At 34.3% G+C, this 18,724-nt stretch overlaps 1 protein-coding gene across 2 annotated transcripts in view; it reads right to left on the reverse strand.

Annotated features, from left to right (window-relative positions):
- Positions 1–18,724, reverse strand: part of PPP2R2A (protein phosphatase 2 regulatory subunit Balpha) — a 75,335-nt gene that overhangs the window by 23,866 nt on the left and 32,745 nt on the right. Inside the window, exon 3 of one of the 2 annotated variants that reach the window (XM_063086378.1) lies at positions 9,545–9,639. In XM_063086378.1, the coding sequence (XP_062942448.1) occupies positions 9,545–9,639 (95 nt within the window). Of the gene's footprint in view, positions 1–9,544; positions 9,643–18,724 lie in introns of both variants that reach the window. The other variant, XM_063086377.1, reaches the window with a different exon arrangement.

Consider the following 18,724-nt stretch of genomic DNA (forward strand, 5'->3'; position numbering starts at 1 on the left):
TAACGTGTCATGAATTCAAGAATGCTCCTAAGAATCAAACAAACCAAAATATAAAACAGTCAAATCCAATGGTGTTAGAATGGCCCCATCTGGAAAGAAGAGTTGGAACTTCACTTCTTACATAAAAGTAAATTCCAGAGGGAATAATTAAATGTTTAAAAATAAATAAAAGCAGCAAAAGAAAGTACAATAGTGAATTTTTATGTAATTTTGAAGGCACAACAGATCTTCTAAGTATATAAATGAAAGCAAAGAGCAGACAAAGATTGATAGATCTGACTAGATAAGCAGTAAAATATTTTAAGGTCAAAAAAAGTATACTGACCACCAAGTGTATGAAGAAATGCTCAATATCACTAATCACCAAAGAAATGCAAATTAAAACCACAATGAGATATCATATCTCCCCAGACAGGATGGCAATTATCAAAAAGACAAAAGATAACAAATGCTGGTGAGGTTGCAGAGAACAGAGAACTCTTATACACTGTTGGGTGGGAATGTAAATTAGTACAGCCATTATGGGAAATAGCGTAAAGGTTCCTCAAAAAACTAAAAATATAAATACTATATGATCCAGAAATCTTGCTACTGGATATTTATCCAAAAAAGGAAATCATTATACTAGTGTGATATCTGCGTCCTCTCGTTTACTGCAGCACTATTCACAACAGCCAGGATAAGGAATCAACCTTAGCTGTACATCAACAGACGAATGGATAAAGAAAATGTGGTATATATAAACAACAGAAAATACTACTCATTCTTTTAAAAAGGAATTAAATCCTGTCATTTTCAACAACATGGATGAACCTGGAGGACATTATGTTAAGTGAAATAAATCAGGCATAGAAATATAAATACTGCATGTTCTTACCCAATTTGATCATTACACATTGCATACATGTATCAAAACATCACCACTCTGTACCCCATAAATCTGTACAATTACATGTCAATTTAAACAAAGTATACTGGGGAGACAACTGCATTTTAGGGCAACAGGCTAATATCGTTCATGTACACAAGGTCCTTAAAAATCCTTACAAAAAATATTAACACATACTTTATTTATCAAAATAAGCAATAATGCCTTTTCCCCTTAAACTGACAAATTTTAAAACACATAATGACTGCTGTTTTGGTAACAGAAAAATGGACAAAGTCATATACAGTATACTGGTAGAAGTACAAACGTATACAGTTTTTCTGGAGGGCAATTTGTCAATACGTATTGAAAGCCTTCAAATAGATACTTAACAACTCCACTTCAAAGTATAACTTAATGAAAAAGAATGTGTGCAAAGATGCAAAAACGACCCAACACATAAAAAACCTAAAAATATCCATCCGTCAACTAAATCCATACTACAGATCAATGTTTTTCAAACATTTTAACCTACGTGCAGTGATTCCTCCTGCTCCCTTCTGCCAATCCCACAAGGTGCATGTTCATTAAACCTCATCACCAAAGTTATAAAAACAGAGTGGATATGTTCTTCCCAACTACACATGCACTCTTTTCTACTCAACAGTTCCAACAGTCTCTTCACCTCCCTGATCGAGAAGCAGTACTTCAATCTGATTCTAACTGTTGAAAAAAGAAAAAATCTTGAGAAAACATTCTCTCACTCTCACACAATGGTCTTTATTCATGTAATGAAGTGATTTGAATTTTTATTTTGTTCTTGATACACATTTATCATATTTTCTACAATGAATGTATTAAGAATAGTCAGGAGTGAAGGACAACTTTTGAACGAATTTCACTTGACATTATGCAACAGCTAATTCTAAATATAAATAACTGCATCCTGCTTTTTACTAGTTTCTTTCTTCCTTAAATGAAACTTGGTGAAAATGTAGGAAATATTTACTTTTCTCCTTGAAGGGGAAAAAAAAAAAAAAAAAAAAAAAATATATATATATATATATATATATATATATATATATAGAAAACATTTAAATGTATTTTACTTTCATCATCTCACATAACAGATTGAATATTTTTAAAGCCTCCAAATAGAACACTACTAAGACTTACTATTTATTAATGCTCCTTTAATCTTACATATGTTACAGGCAATCATCTGTTTTATATTTCAGAGTAATATAGAAGTAATTAAAGACTCTTATTAGAGTCTTGTGAAATGGCCATTAAGGGTCAGTGGCAGGATAGTACAAAACAGAATCAACCCATATCTAATAACCAACATTAAGGAATTCAGAAAGCAAAGGGAAGTTTCTAGAATAAAGCAAAATAAAAGCCATTCAACAAAGTAAACAGAAAACAAAAAAGATACCTCAAACTTTCTCTAACCTGATGACAATAATGTTCACTCATTCACTGAGTGTCTATTATGTACTACAATAAGCAATATGCAATTGATAAGAACATCAGTCACAATTTCCTATCCACAAAAGTACAATACAGGGTTGAAGAAAACCTGGTTTAAACAATTAGGACATCAAATAAAACAACATTATTCTTTGTCTATAATACTCAAATAAAATTCAAAAGAAACATATACATTATAATTAATATAATGATTTATTGTGCTTTTATCCAGATTAACTAGCCAGAATATCTTAGTTCTAAAACCATGGTACAGAATAAGGGATAAAGTTACATAGGAGAAATGCTTATTTACCCTAGGTTTTGCACATTGCTCAAAGGAACAAAAAACAAACCCAAAATACCAAATATTAAAAAACCCCACCATACATACACCTCCCACACACACATGCATACCTCCCAGACCTCAAAACTTTGCCTTTCTCAGAGTGATTCTCTAGGTATATTAGCACCAAGAAACGGAGGCCAATCTCAAGGCTTTCCAACCTCGTTTCTCTCAGATTGGAATTTCAGTTATACCAGGAGATTCAGAAGGATCCTACTTGCTGATAGATTTTAAAAAAAAAAAGATTCTCTTAACTACTTTTGCTACTTTTGAGGTTCACAAATAACAATCCTCTGACCCTTGGTTCCTAACATCTGCAACAGAATTCATCCTCTTCCTTTGGAGGGGTAGAACAGTTTTGAGAATTTAATGAGAAAGCGAGTAATGTTCAAACAGTTTCTATCCAGATAGGTATCAAGCCCAATCAATCCATACTATGCTACTGAGAAACAACACGATGCAGCTAAACACACAACAGTCTGGACTTCTAGGAGCCTGACTTCAGACTTTTCTCTGTGCCTCAGATGGAAAAGTGACAAAGAAGGAAGACTGAACCACATGGCCTTCAATGTCCTTTCCATTGGTAACACTGTCACACACACACACACACATTCTCTCTCTCTCTCTCTCTCTCTCTCTCTCAACTGACCACAGGTGAGGTTCCCTAGAAAATTTCCCACAAGTCAAATCCTCCTTAACAGCTAGAGACCTCAAACTAAAGAACCTGCAACAATCTCTGTTCTGATCAAGTGTTTACTATGAAAGAGTATAGAGACTGTTAAGAACTCAATTTCAATGAATTTCAAAATCTGTCTACACAACTCAATCACAAGATGAAACAAATAAAACAGAAAGAGGACTAGTTCAACATCCCTGAAAAAGACATTAAAAAAGTAAAATACAGTGAAGTCTACATACAGCTCTATAAATGACAGCTCTGTCTGATAAAGATGCCATTTTAAATCACCATAAAAAGATTTTCAATAAATAATGTTCTAATAACCTGCCTGGCAATTCAGGAATGGGTACAGAAGAGAGAAGAGGGAAAGACCACTTCATCACATGATTTAGGGTAATAAAGTCCGATTAAAAAATGAATCTAGGGCCGACCCCGTGGCTCACTCGGGAGAGTGCGGCGCTGGGGGCACAGCGGGCAGGTTCGGATCCTGTATAGGGATGGCCGGTGCGCTCACTGGCTGAGCGCGGTGCGGATGACGCCAAGCCAAGGGTTGCGATTCCCTTACCGGTCACACACACCAAAAAAAAAAAAAAAAAAGAATCTAAATGGGAACAAATGAATGTTTAATAATTTGGGCGTAGGAAATCAACAATAAAAATGAACAAAAAAGTAAACAAAACTTAAATGCAGCCAATCAGCGGAACTGAAAAATATACTGCCTCACAAGAGAAAGAACTGATGCCCCTCACACTATATGGCCTATAAAAGTCAATTCAATAAATACACCATTAGAAAAACAGCATAAAACAAAAAATTTTAATTACAGGGAGTATTAATAAAGTAAAACTAAAATCCAATAAAATAATATCTTTTTAACCACCAAGTTGTTGCTTTCATTTCTTTATATTTAGAAGGGGGGAAAACACTGGTAACTGAAGGGGAAAGAAGCAGTCTCAAAATTCTTGGTTGAAGTATAAACTGGTAAAATTTCCTGGAAAGCATTTGGTAATATGAATTAAAAATGTTCATATCCTGGGGCTGGCCAGTTAGCTCAGTTGGTTAAGAATGCTGATAACACCAAGGTCAAGGGTTCAGATCCTTGAACTGGCCAGCCCTCCAAAAAAAGTTTGTATCCTTTGACCCAACTATTGTATTTCTAGGAAGAATCTAAGGAAATAATAGATGCTTTAAAGATTCAACTACAATAATGTCTTCATAGTGGAGGAAAAAAAGGAAGAAAGGAAAGAAGGAGAGTAAGAAATAATCTAGGTATCTAACAATAGAGACTACATTAAAATAAACCACTATATTTCTGTAATGGAATGTCATGTAATTATTAAAGATGGTTATAAAGAATCTTTAGTGACATGAAAAGGTATTCACATACAGCATGTGAAGAAAAAAACACACAACCCTAAATCTCTATCTCATTTTAAAAACAGGCCTTTGATATACACCAAAAGATTTTGTTCGTGGTAGGCTTACAGGTGCTTTCTTCGCCCCTTATCCATATTTCCTAAATTGGCTACAATAAGCATGACAAGTTTTTAATTAAGAGAAAAAAATTACTGATGATAAGATACAATGAGGAAATGTTTTATAAGTGAGGTTGGGGAAAAAGGCAGGGAGAAGAAAAAGTAAATAGATCCTAAAATTATTAGGCTTTATTAATTTCATAGGTTTGGAGCTGAACAATATAAAAAATATAGTTAACAGGTAAAATGAGAAAATTTTTCTTTAACATGTCAAAAACATCCCTTAAAGATGTAATTTCTGGCCTTAACAAGAAAAAAGCATTTAAAGGAATCCTATCTTGTCTAACAGCTATTTAGTGACATTTATGCTGACAGGCTCAGCAATCAGCAAAGCTACATCTATATAACATTCTACTTCGGGAAAACAGAATACCCTAATGAACTGGAACTCTCAAAAGATTAACAGGTAGTTGAAAAGTGTCTGACAGCAGATTGAACAGAAATCTGGACAAGAGAAGACTGAACAAGAGGAGATGGTTGGACAAATTCATGAACGAATACCAAGACTAGAACCGAGGTCTTTCCACTTTTTCCAAAAAGAGTCCAAACTCTTCCCAACATTTTCCCTCTGTGGAGAAGAGATCATTCATTAATAGATACTATTAAAAAACCTGAGGATCAAGTATTTTTCTCATTAGTTATAACTATAAAGTAATAAAACTGATTTTCCTGTGTGATTTGTAACAATTAGGTTCATTACTATATGTGAGGTTTCTTTCCATTTTTAAATCAACATCCAGAATTGTGGATATTTATCTCAACTTATAAAGAATTAGCTTTTTATCCACTTGACTTGCTGTATGATACTGGAAACATTACTCATCTTTAGGTCTCAATTTATGCATAAATTTGTAATAAATCGAGACACAAAGAGTAAGTGTACATAAAAGGGTACCTTCAAAGAGTTCATGGAAAGATTTGTATTATCTTTCAATTCTATTTTTACACAAGCTCTTTGTAGCAGTCTTATATATCTTTGTTATTCTGCTGGGAAGATTAAATAAGACTTAGGGACCTCGGCAAAAAGTCTGGCACATGAATTGCTGTTGCTATACTCAGGTCAGAGTGGGCAAAGCTGTGGGCTGGGAATCAGGACATGTGGGTTCTAGATCAAGGACTCCCCTCCTTGTTAACCATATGACTTTGGATGAGTAAACCTGTTGGGTCTGGACTCCTGGTTTCTTTACTGGGAAAAGGAGACTGCATTACCAGGCGTTATAAATTTGGGGCTCACAAATCACCCAAACCCCCTAAGGGCCCACAGATAAAACCCAGGGATTTTGTAATTTTGAATGAGAGTAAAGTTTATATATTTATTTTCACTACCCTCTAGCTAAAATTCAGCATTTCTTCTGATTATGAACACAAAGTAACAAACTACAGTATTCAGCAATACTGGTGTCTTTGTCACTAGAGAAATGATGTATTTTTATATCCACAGGCCAGCTTTTACCCACTTAAAATATATATTAATCAATTATAGTATTTTGTAATATTTTGGTAAATATATCTCAATAAAGCTTCCTTTATAATTTTGTGTTTTATTTTATGCAATTAAAACATTCTGAGAAGTCCACAGATTTACCAGCCTATCAAAGGAATTCATGAGACAAAAAAGAATCCCTGCAAAACCCTATAAATTTTAGCTCTTAAATTCTATGAATGTACCATATACATCGAAAGTTCAAAACAGGCAAAACAAATTCACAGCTTTGGGAGGAGAGGAAATGGGGATGTAGAGGGCAGAAGAGGGCTTCTGGAATGCCAGAAATATCCTATTTCTTGATTTCTGGGATAGTTGCACAAGGGTGTTTTGTGAACAATCGTGGAACTATACAATTATGATTCTGTGTACTTTTCTATATATGCATTATCTGGGTAAGAGGATAAAGCCACAATAGATCAAATGCCACTGTGTTTTGCAAATAATGCTAACATCATTACCAGAGACTAAGAAATACTTGTTGGATAGGTACCAGTGTACACTGGCATGTATGCATAATAGCCGGACTGAAAATTAGAGACTCAAATCCTAATCTAAAGAGCTTTGTTTCTAAATTAAGCAATTTAACCTTATCGTGTAACTACTTCTGAAATTTACCTAAAAATTAGGAAAAGATCACCTCTAAATTTCCTTCCACTTTTCAAACTGCAACACTATTTCACAGATGTATAAATGTGAATTCATAACATCTCACCCAAATATGTTAGGTGCCTCTAAGTTAAAAGTAAACACATTTATAATCACTAACATAGATCCTGAAGACAATACTGTATTAGAAGCTCTAGTATAAAACACAGCTTTAAAATGTGGAAAATTAATTAGGTAAAACACCAAATTAATACTAACAAGATCAAGTTTCAGGGGAAAGTCAATCTAATCACTATCATAGTTGTTATTTAATCTATCACCTAAAAATATACTTATATTTACATTGATAAGTAATTCTCAGAGACATACTAGTAATCTGAGGTTCTAGATAACAAATTTCTGTCTTCGATTCTTAAATATGGGTAAGAAGAATGACAGATACATGAAAGGAAGTCCTATTTCTCCCACCAGTGGCCATTCTCAAAAAGTCAGTCATCTGTTCATTTCTTCTTACAAGAGTATGTATTTAAAACATTAGCACTTTAGGGTCTTATTCTCAGTGGAATTTCAGAAGGAATCATAGACAATGTATTTAAATAAGTTTTTTGGCCTTATTTTCTAATACAAGTAAAATGTTTGAGCAATTTCAGTAACTATGTTAGGATTTAATTTCAAATTAATGTATTATTGACAGGCTTTAGGAAAATACTAAACCATTACTTTGACTACATCTATTGAACCCATATTAAAGTAAACACTTCTATTTTTCTTAAATTCCAGCCATTTTTTCACATTTGATTTTGAACTTTAATAACAAACCTACAGAAGGTGGAAATGACTTCATTCTCAACCGAAATATTTCCAAATTAGTTTTTAACTGACAATACAATGACTCCATTAAAAATGAAGAATCTTTCTGAAACCCTCAGAATGTTAAGCCTGTGTATTATCCTTCAAGATTAAACATAATGAGCAAAATTAATTTTTAAAAGTTTTTCTCTGAATACCTTTCTGTAAAACAAAAGCAAAGTGCAGAGAGCCATTAACTCAGTAAAAAATACATTCAAGGGCAGAGAATACCTATGGGAAGGCCTGTTCTACACGCTAAGTAAATAAACATTCACATTCTGATTATCTAACGTGAAAGGCAGCAAACAACATTGAAAAAGATGACCTGTCAGAAGTTCTGGGGTCTGGCTGTTAGTTCTGCCACTAAGTAATGAAATGATCTTTTTATATCTTGGTTTTCTCATTTGTAAACAAAGAAATTGTAATGATCTGTAAGGTTCCATCTCAACTCTAAATATTTCAAAAGTCTTATGGTCAAGTTTTTAGCTGCTTGAAAACAGCAACAGAAAACTGATCTAGCCCCCCTTTCCACAAGACCATTCTTTGTCAAGCAAAGCTTGAGACTTATTTTCATATTTTCTTCCAGCCAAAAACGTTAATAAAAGATAAATAAATAAATAAAAGGAGACATATTAGTGTTTGTGCATCTTCTAATCAGACACTATTAATCATTTCTTTTAAAATTAAATTACCTACCTCACTGGGATGTTGTGAGGATTAATTCATTAGTGTTTGTAAAGCACTTTGAGATCCTCAGGTCAAAGGCGCTATAGAAGTGCAAAGTAGTAGTATTATTACCAGATTCTTTGCTTATTTCAGGAATTTCACAATCCTTTAAAACCTAACTCTGTGTTATGATTTAGAAATCTATTTGTAAAACCCTGAAATTTATCCACATTAAACTCTTTTTGAATATATTATAGACAGACAGGGGCAGGATGTTTCAAAATAAATGACTTTAAAGGTTAAACTTTGATCTACAAATGGAGGGAGAGAGTAAGGGAAAATCCAGTGTGATAAATTTTGTTTAGCATAAAATTTTAGTGAGAAGTCTTGTCAATCAGATTCAGAAATGTGCCTAAGTTGTAAGAAAAACAAAACCAAATCCCACTTTCATCACAGACTCTGCAATGAGAAATTCCTTTCTTCAAAGAGGAAAGGAAGCAATTTCCAAACAACTCACTTTAAAAACTAGCATTGCACTTATAAATTACATTACATGCATATACATGCAACTGTCATTTAAACCTTTATATTTAAATTGTATTAACAGTATTAGTATGAACTGACACCAAAATAATTGAGCTGATTTTTCTTTAAACTAGCCTTCCACCCCCAGTTACATTAAGCATTAAGAGGTCAAAGCAACTCTGTTTTAACGAGTTTTAAGAGAAAAATTATAACCAAGGGTCAAGGCTTCAAAATCAGTTAAAATCTTTCATTAGTCCACCACTTTCCACCTCCTTCTCTAATCAAATCTTTTTACAACTAAAGAGTTGTTTTAAAATCAAAACAACACACCCACCTGTACACACATGCACACATACAAAAGCTAAGAGAATCAGAGCTATCTATATATTGGATATTCTACTCAACAAACAGACACTTCTTTTAAAAAATTCCAACATCCTAATGAGATTCTCAGTGCAACACAAGCTCTAGTCCCAAGACCAAACTGAAATTCCAACATTAAACTTTAAACACTTACCTCCTGCTCTTGTTGAAAGATGACAACTCTACCACCTTTATCTCCTGTTGCTAGTAATTCTCCAGAATGATTAAATTCTACTGTAGAAATTATATCTGCTGTATAATTGAAACAAAAACAAAAAGACATTAGTTTTTCTTTCCCAACTCACCAGTTTCAGAATTTAGCATGTTTTTCTTAACGTATTCCAAGTCAATAATATCAACTTGCCATCAGAAATAGTAAATCTAAAGTTCTTTCATGAATATTTTGATCCACCAAAAAAAAAAAAAACTGTCCCCAGAATAAACCGGTATGAAACTATTTTAACAAACAGGAACACAACAAATAACAGTAGAGATTTATGCATATGAAAAAATGTTCAACATCACTAATCAGGGAAATGCAAATCAAAAAGCACGAGGTACCATCTCACTCCAGTTAGAACAGCTATTATCAAAAAGACAAAAAAATAAATGTTAGCAAGGATGCAGAGAAAGTGTAACTCTTACACACTGTTGGTGGGAATGTAAATTAGTACAACCATTATAGAAAAAAGTATGGCAGTTCCTCAAAAAACTAAAAATAGAACTACCATACGATCAAGCAATCCTACTACTGGGTATTACCCTCCAAAGGAAAGGAAATCGGTATATTAAAGAGATATCTTAACTCCCATGTTTATTGCAGCACTATTCACAACAGCCAAGATATAGAACAGTCTAAGTGTCCATCAATAGATGAATGGATAAAAAAAATGTGGCATATATACACAACAGAATACTATTCGGCCATAAAAATAGAATTAAATCCTGTCATTTGAGGTAACATGGATGAGCTTGGAGGACATTTGTGTCAAATGAAGTAAGCCAGGAACAGAAAGAGAAATACTGCATGTTCTCACTCATATGTGGAAGCTAAGAGAGTTGATGGCATAGAAGAAGAGAGTAGAACTGTGCCTATCAAAGGCTGCAAAGGGTCGGGGGAAGGGGAATAGTGAGAGGTTGACTGATGGATAAAAAATTACAGACAGGAGAAGTAAGATCGAGTGTTCCTTAGCACTGTAGGGTGACTATAATTAACAATTTATTGTATACTTTCAATTAGCTAGACAAGAGGATTTTGAATATTCCCAACACAAAGAAATGAAAAATGTTTGAGGTTATTTAAAAAAAAAAAAGATCAGTGGTCGCCAGGGTTTTAGGGGCAGGGGGAGGGAGGAACAGGTGGAGCACTAAGGATTTTTAGGGCAGTGAAACTATTCTATGTGACACTGTAATAGTAAATAGATGACATTATGCATTTAGCAAAACCCACAGAACTGTATACATAAAGAGGAAATTCTAATGTAAAATTTAGTTAATAATAATATATCAGTATTGGGCCATAGCTTTAACAAATGTATCACACTAATGTAAGGATGTTAACTATGGGAGAAACCCTTGGGGGGATGTAATGTAAACTGCACTTTCTGCAAACCTAAAACTGCTATAAAAATAAAATTTATTACTTTAAAAAGCTAGTGGTTTATTAACACTATATAATTTTGCTAAATTCATAAATGCCAAGAAATCATTCTATGATAGTACCACTAAAGAGCAACTGGCTAGTTGGTTAGCTCAGTTGGTTACTGCGCAGTGTAGTAACACCAAAGTCAAGAGTTCAGATCCCCATACTGGTCAGCTGGCAAAAAAAACCACAAGAAACAAACCCCAAAAATTCTCTTGCTAATTTTCTTTCTTATATACTCTTGATAAGTTTGTTTATATAAACCAAAAAAAAAAAAAATTCTATAAAATTAAGGCACTCATGACTAAAATGAGGGGGAAATTTTAAATGTAAAAACTGCCTCAGGTGGAATTCCAAGTCATAAATTGGTAAATTCAAATTATAGCCTCAAACAAACATTTGCAAATATAACCTACTTAGACCAGAAGTGCTCTGTGCTATGCACCTTCAGTATGCACAGCTCTACTCAAGGCTCCCAAACACTGTACTGCAAGAGCTTCTAGAATCAGTCATGTTGCATACAGTGCTAATAACTTCACAGTCAAGTGAAAAAAAAATTTTTTTTCCCCTTGTTTTTGACACCAGAACAATTTACCTAAGAAAAAAAGTCTGATTTACAGAAATGGGCATAACATAAAGCAATTAAACTATAATTCACCACTGTTATTAACAAGTTTTTTGCTCTAAAGCATTAAGCCAAATTAAAGATCCATCATATGCACACTAAAATAAGTAATTTTTTCTACAAGAGAAAGGTTGTCTTCCAGTCTACAGTAGCTCATTGTTAAGAATTTAAGAAAGGGACTTTATATAATAAAGAATACTATGTATCATAAAGTCTAAAATTTACTGACCAATGTATTTTACCAACAACCTATCCAGCACTGCATTTCATAATTTTCTTTTTAGTAATTTTTCCAAGTCCAGCTTGACTTTGGAAAGCTTTCTTAGCTTCCTGCATTGTCTAGGTCCAAGGCGCTTAACCTTACTGAACACTTTCAGAATCTACTGAAAGTTACACAGGCTCTCCCAAGAAACTGCACATAATTAAGTGCATAAAAAATTTGCATATGATTTCAGAAGTTTGGACTGCACTCCACCTCCAGGTTAAAAAACCTGGCTCAGACATTCCCCCACAGTCAGTATGAGGAAGAAGGAACAGACTGACTGTCTGCACTACATGCAGTTGTCAAATTGAATATAGTGGACTACTCTGTAAAGCCAAACATCAGTAAGTACTTACAAGCCATTTGATTGGGTGCTCTGCACTGTACTGACTTATGCAGTGAATATAATGAAGGATTAAAAATATATAAAGTCCCTGCACTTGAAGCACATTAGAATATAATTGGAAAGATTAAGCAGGAGCAAATAATATCGGACAGAACATACAGAGTCACATCTTATTTGAAGTTTAGGTTCTAAAATCAAGTAGTAAAATCAAGGCAAAAACTATACGCAGTCAAAATTACCTTTAAATTCAAATCCATCAAACAGGAATCACTTTGGAGATACAAATTTTTTCCCTTGTTAGTCAACTAATATTCCCTACAGCACCGACAGCTGTCTCTTTGGCTAACTATCAAATTAACTAGTTAATGTGAATATAAAGTCATGCTGCACCAAAAATACCCATGTTCAAACTCTAGAACACACGCTCACTTGGTGAAATGTTCACACCTGACACCAACACCAGATTCATTCTCCTGCTTACTCCATGAAATAATGGGAGGAGCTTCCCTTGTCATTTATATTACTTCATCTTTTTCTCAGATCCAAGTTGCTGCATTCACCTAAATTAAAGAAATTACAACTCCTTTTTAGGTAGATGAGCTGTTATGGTGAACACTTAATGAGGGATATGTCAATGACCGTGGCGTGACCAGCCTGACTGCCCTTTCCTGTTAAGCAGTCATGGAAAGTTAGGTGGATAGGTTCGGTGCAGGATGGGCTCAAGGGAAACCTTGATCTTTGTTAGGTGAACTGGACAAAGAAAATCTAGACACGATTAAGTCAGTGAGAAGATCTTTACAGTAAGAAGACTGAGGAGATTTGGATCCTGGTGGTAGGGGTTCATATTCCACATCTATTTTATTCTTAGAAGAAAATGAATCAGGGCACAATACCCCCAAATGGAAATAGGCTCACACAGCTACTTATAATGTGATTGCTGAATACACGATATGGGAGTGGTGGGGGGAATTAAGTGAGAAGAAAAAATATTATTGCAAGATGCAACAGAAATAAGATATTTGCTCTCACAATGTGTCACTCCTTATGCCAGAAACCATTATTTTATGATGAGATTTTCAGAGTACAGTGATGTGATATGTGTTTAGTAGTAAACCAGCTTTGCAGCAAGGTACAAAATTTTAGGAGGCACCCTTGAGATAGGTTGGGGAATCCTAGAAACAAGTGGTTCAAATATCGAGAGGCTGTACTTATAGAAAGGACAAGAACCAAAGATTTATAGCATAAACGTGAACTCACTTTAAAATCCTTGAGGGAAATAAATATTGGGTGAAAGAATTACCAATTTATATATTTTCTTAAGACATTGGTATTTGTCGCTACTTATCTTGTTAAAAGCCAATGAACAGAAAGGTTTAGAAATAGCCAACCAAGCTACTGGTTAGCTGAAGTGTACAGGAATCTTATTTGAGGGAGGGGTGCATGGGCAAATCTGTGGCCTCCTTTCTGTGATTTTTATACTGTGAATATTTAATGTAGCCATGTTTAAGGTAAAAAAAACTATTTTCTTGATTTGTGTGATGGAATTTAAATATATCACTATTTCGTGGTGTTCCTTTCCACTAAGAAAAAGAAAAGAAAGATGATATGTACATAACACCTATTAAATCTCAAAGTTTCTGGATGATGCACTCAAAGTTTTTTTAAGCTGTGAAATGCCAATGTCTCACAAATTCTCACTGGGAATATGACATATAAAATTGATGAACTAAAAAAAGAAAATGAATTCAAATTTTGTTTACAGACCAAGAAAAATATCCAGGAATGAATTATGGAGATAGCACTCTGAAACTGAGCTTTGCGCTACTGAAGCTGGAATTCTGTACCAGTGACACTGAGCTGTGCCACTGCATACTAGTGTGCCAAGAATGGCTTATGGCTCTGTCTGGCTACTGCAGAGCATCCAAATCTATAACTTCCAGCTGCGAGCCACCTCCTCTGTTTGTCCCAGTGTGCCATACAAACATTACTGATTTTCAGGTATGCTGTGGCCTACAAAAGATGAAGAAGCACAGTTCTGAAAGCAGTGGGTCTATGTCATGCTACATTGAAACAAGGTTGGACAAATGCTGGTATCTATGTTTTTGGAAAGTAACAATAAATCTATTCCTGGAAAATATTCTTATGGTTCTGATTCCTATACCATTAAAAAAACATTATAGATCAGAAAGTCTACAACGGTGTTGGTAACAGAATCTTCTGCTATGGAAGTGTCCTATATATGCACTGTCCTATACAGTAATCACTAGCCACATGCAGCTATGAATTTTTAATTTTCACCATATGTAGTAGCTGGTGGCCACCATACTGGACAGCACAGGTCTAAAACATTACAGAGTGGGTATTGACTTTTATTGCAAACCCAAGAATGCAGAAACTAAGAGAATTCTGAACCATTAAACAATACACTCTGGGTAAAAGAAAACAACTATCTTACACACACATGGATTGTTGCCCCAAAGAGGAGCAGGCTGAAAATATAAAATGAGTCATAAAAATGTAGATTCCCTGGATACTAGTTTTAAAACAAACTACTAATGAAAGCTACAAATACTTGTGAATACTCTACTCTTGAGATTAAAGTAACTATACCATGTATTAAAAAAGCAAAAACAATGCCATCACTGTCAGAGCCATAATACTGAATGTGATACCCGGTCTAGTACAGCACATTAATTATGTTCTCACAAACCAAGAACAAAATGCCAAAAGAAAAAACACTTCTTTTAAAAGGAAGAGTAAGAATTTTTCTTATGACCAATGAAAATGTTGTTTTACAATGAAAAATGCCTGCATTGACCTTACAAAAGAACATTCTAATATAGTTAATAAAAAGGGAGGACCTCTTTCAGAACACTAGTCGACTGCCCTCTTGTGCATTAAGTTAACACACAGCAATTTTAGACACACTGACTTCCAAACTGTGCAGTATATTGGCAGCATTTGAAAGGCATAAGGAAGCATGGTGCTAATAACACCAAGGTCAAGAGTTCTGATCCCTGTACTGGCCAGCTGCCAAAAAAAAAAAAAAAAAAAGATAAATAAATGGCATAATCAGATTTACAATAAGAAAACTTAATAAAATGCTGTTGTTAAATTTTATTTACGTACTGTTAATATAAACCAAGGAATTCATAATGTATCATCTAGAACAAAATTCATTTCTTCCACCTCGCTCTTTCTAAACTGTCAGTGCCCAGGTTTCACTATTAAAAAGTGAAGTAACTATTTTCCTTTGGGGATGGACTGGTAGTTGGTGGTGGTGGGAGTGACAACAGCAGCGCTGCTGGTCTGTTTTACTCCATCCCACGCACTGCTCCCTTTTTGTCATCTATCCTCTCTGTTTCTTGTGTGCTGTAATAAACACAACAGGACACAATAAGACAGGCACGGGTCTAAAAATGTAACACTCTCAGGATAAAAATCAGACAAGGGGAAAATTCTCAGATAGTGTATATAAATGGCAGTAACTAACAACAATTACTATACATCAAATGACCAAATTATTATCATCCTTGACATTCTCTAAATACTTATTCAGCTCTTGTGTTGTGAAGCACTTTATGAAATTACTCATTAATTTTATAATTCCACTTAAGGACTATGTCCCAAATAAACGTTTTGAAAAAAGCCAATTAGAATTAGTACACACATGGTTATAACTGCATTACCCATATAATAATTTTTAAAAACATATTTTAAAAACCCAATAATTAATAAATGTAAAAGTCACCTCTACTTACTGGTTGAAAAACTATGGCTATAATTAGAAACTGACATTAAAATAACAAATATGGTTTGTGTGGATACAAAGACATACCAAACTAACATCAAAGCATAAATTGTACACACAGGTATGTACAACCATAATGTGGCACGCACCGTGTTAAGTGAGCACTTATATGGGAGGGTACAAAAAGTTTGTGGAAAAATAAAATTAAAAGATAATACAAGTCTTTACACCAACTTTTTCAAGTACTCTCGTATATTCTCATTAAATCTTTATAACACTACTATAATATGGATATTATTTTCAATTTATAGAAGAGCAAAAGTTAATCTCTGAGAGAGTAAGTAACCACCTGCTTGAGAAAAAAATCACACAACTATCAATTGTCAGAGCCAGGACAAATTTAGCAGGTGTGAACAACTGTATGGACAAGGTGGCAGCAGAGAATCCTAAAAATCAATGGATGATCAATAAAGGAATAAAGTAAGTATTCAGTTTATTGCTGTTTTTTTATTGCCAAAATGCCCATGTCCAATAAAATATTTAGAGCCAAACTATGTCAACTTTACACTACTTACTAGTGACCACATTACAATTACTGCCTTCTCCATATAATAAAGGTTTAATATTTATTCAGCACTTGTTACATTCAAGGCACTGGGTGACACACATTCTAAATTCTACCCCCTAAAGAGGCTTATAAGAAAGAGAACTGTATTCACAACAGACGAACAGTTAACCGATGAAGGACTAGTAAATGTTTAACTGAAGAAGTATCCTCAGGCAAAACAAACTACCACCAAATGAATTCTAAGACATAACAACCAAGCAAAAATGTAGAGATGTCCCCTTCTTTTTATAAACAAAAATAAAGGGGGAAAGAATCAACTGGGAGGAATTGCTTAAGTATTTTAACCACCTGGATTATAGATTCCCAAAAGCTCCACTTGAAACAGTTAACAAAGGATCCACTGCATGCTGACAAATCTGATTCTGTTATTTTTCCCAATATGATTAGGCTTTAAAGCTAAATAACAGAAGAAAATTTAAAATTTTAAAGGTTAAACCTTTTAAAGGTTAAAACTCATCAAGTACTGTAAACATAGCTACAGCAACTAAACACCTATGAAAATTCAGATATATCTACTTCACACAACAAAGAACAGAATAAATCTTAAGATAATCATGAGGTCCACAAAAATTCCATGAATAAGCATTATTTCTTAAAGTTCTGCATTCTGATGATCATAAAAGGAAATGCACTGGTGAAAAAAGAGAGTACCTATAAACACTTGCTAAAATCAGCAGCTGCCAGTGTGGTATTCTACCATGAAATTAAACTTTCATACCTGGAAGAAAATGCACTCATCAAGTTGGCTATACTAACTTTAATCTGAATATTATTTGTAAAAAGATCTGAATTTTTTTGCAAGTAATATTTCATTTCCCACAAAGGTCTACCTGGTAATCGGTCTCCTCTACTTTTTATTATATTTCAGTAAAAAGACAAAGATTAACAAAGAATACTAAAATTAACTACATAAATCAAGGTATACAGAAAAACTACCCAGTAAAAATGTGCAATGACTCAGTAGTACTACTTCTTTCAAGGAGTTGAAGTGAAAGAAAAATCAAAATTAAATATTGCGTAATTGGTCTCCAGCTTTTGGTCATGAGGGAGTAGAAAACCTGGATTTATTGTCTTAGAACACTAAACAAAATACATGAAACGACTATTTGCAGACAACTGACAACACGGTGTGCAGGACTGTGAACCCTCAGAGAAGGGAGAGAAAGTGGGCCCCAAATCTGCTCCAGCTTACCGACTGGAAGAGGTGCAATCACAGAACGGAGAGTCAGGAAGAATCTCACTGAACTGGGGAGACAGACACTGGGTGTTAGAGAAAGCTGAAGTGGCTAGGATCTGCGGGCAAAGTACTCCAAAGGCAGGAGCTGTACAGAAGAAAGCTTGAGGGCCCTACAGAGGGATCACTTAGAATCTCTGGCTGAATACTGATCTGGGAATATGTGGAGTGTCACTCCGCAAGGCCTAAGAAAGAACCACCAGAAAGCTTATAAGGCCTTTCCAAATAGTGAGGATTCCTACCAGCCAGAGCAGAGAAACCTCATAATTAAAGCATCAGGTAGAGTTCTCAGAAGGGTATCACCTTAGTAATGGGGCTGAACCATCACTAAAGACTGAATTTGTCCTAACTGAGCTCAAAAACAAACTGAAAGAATCAAATTGATCCCAAGTAACTTAACTATATGCTAGAACAAAATCCAACACTCAACAACGCGAATTCACAATGTCTGACATCCAATCTAAAACTACCAAGAATGTAAAATAGCAGGAAAATATGACCCATAATCATAAGAAAAATAAACCAACAGACATAGAACCAGAATTGGCAAAAATAACGGAATCAAAGTACTTGCAGACAAGAATCTTTAAAAAAGCTATTTGTAGGAATACTACTCAGTCATAAAAAATTTTTTTAAAAAAATGAAATTCTGCCATTTGTGGCAACATGAATGAGACTGGAGAAAATTATGTTGAGTGAAATAAGCCAGACACAGAAAGAGAAATACCGCATGTTCTCACTCATAAGTGGGAGCTAAGAGAGAAAGAAAAAAAGAAAGAAAGACCACAGTGGTGTGTTGAACTTGCACAGGGAGAGAGCAGACCTAGGGTTGCTGGGGCAGGGGAT

This window comes from Cynocephalus volans, chromosome 2, assembly GCF_027409185.1.
Source record: "Cynocephalus volans isolate mCynVol1 chromosome 2, mCynVol1.pri, whole genome shotgun sequence".
Classification (NCBI taxonomy): domain Eukaryota; kingdom Metazoa; phylum Chordata; class Mammalia; order Dermoptera; family Cynocephalidae; genus Cynocephalus; species Cynocephalus volans.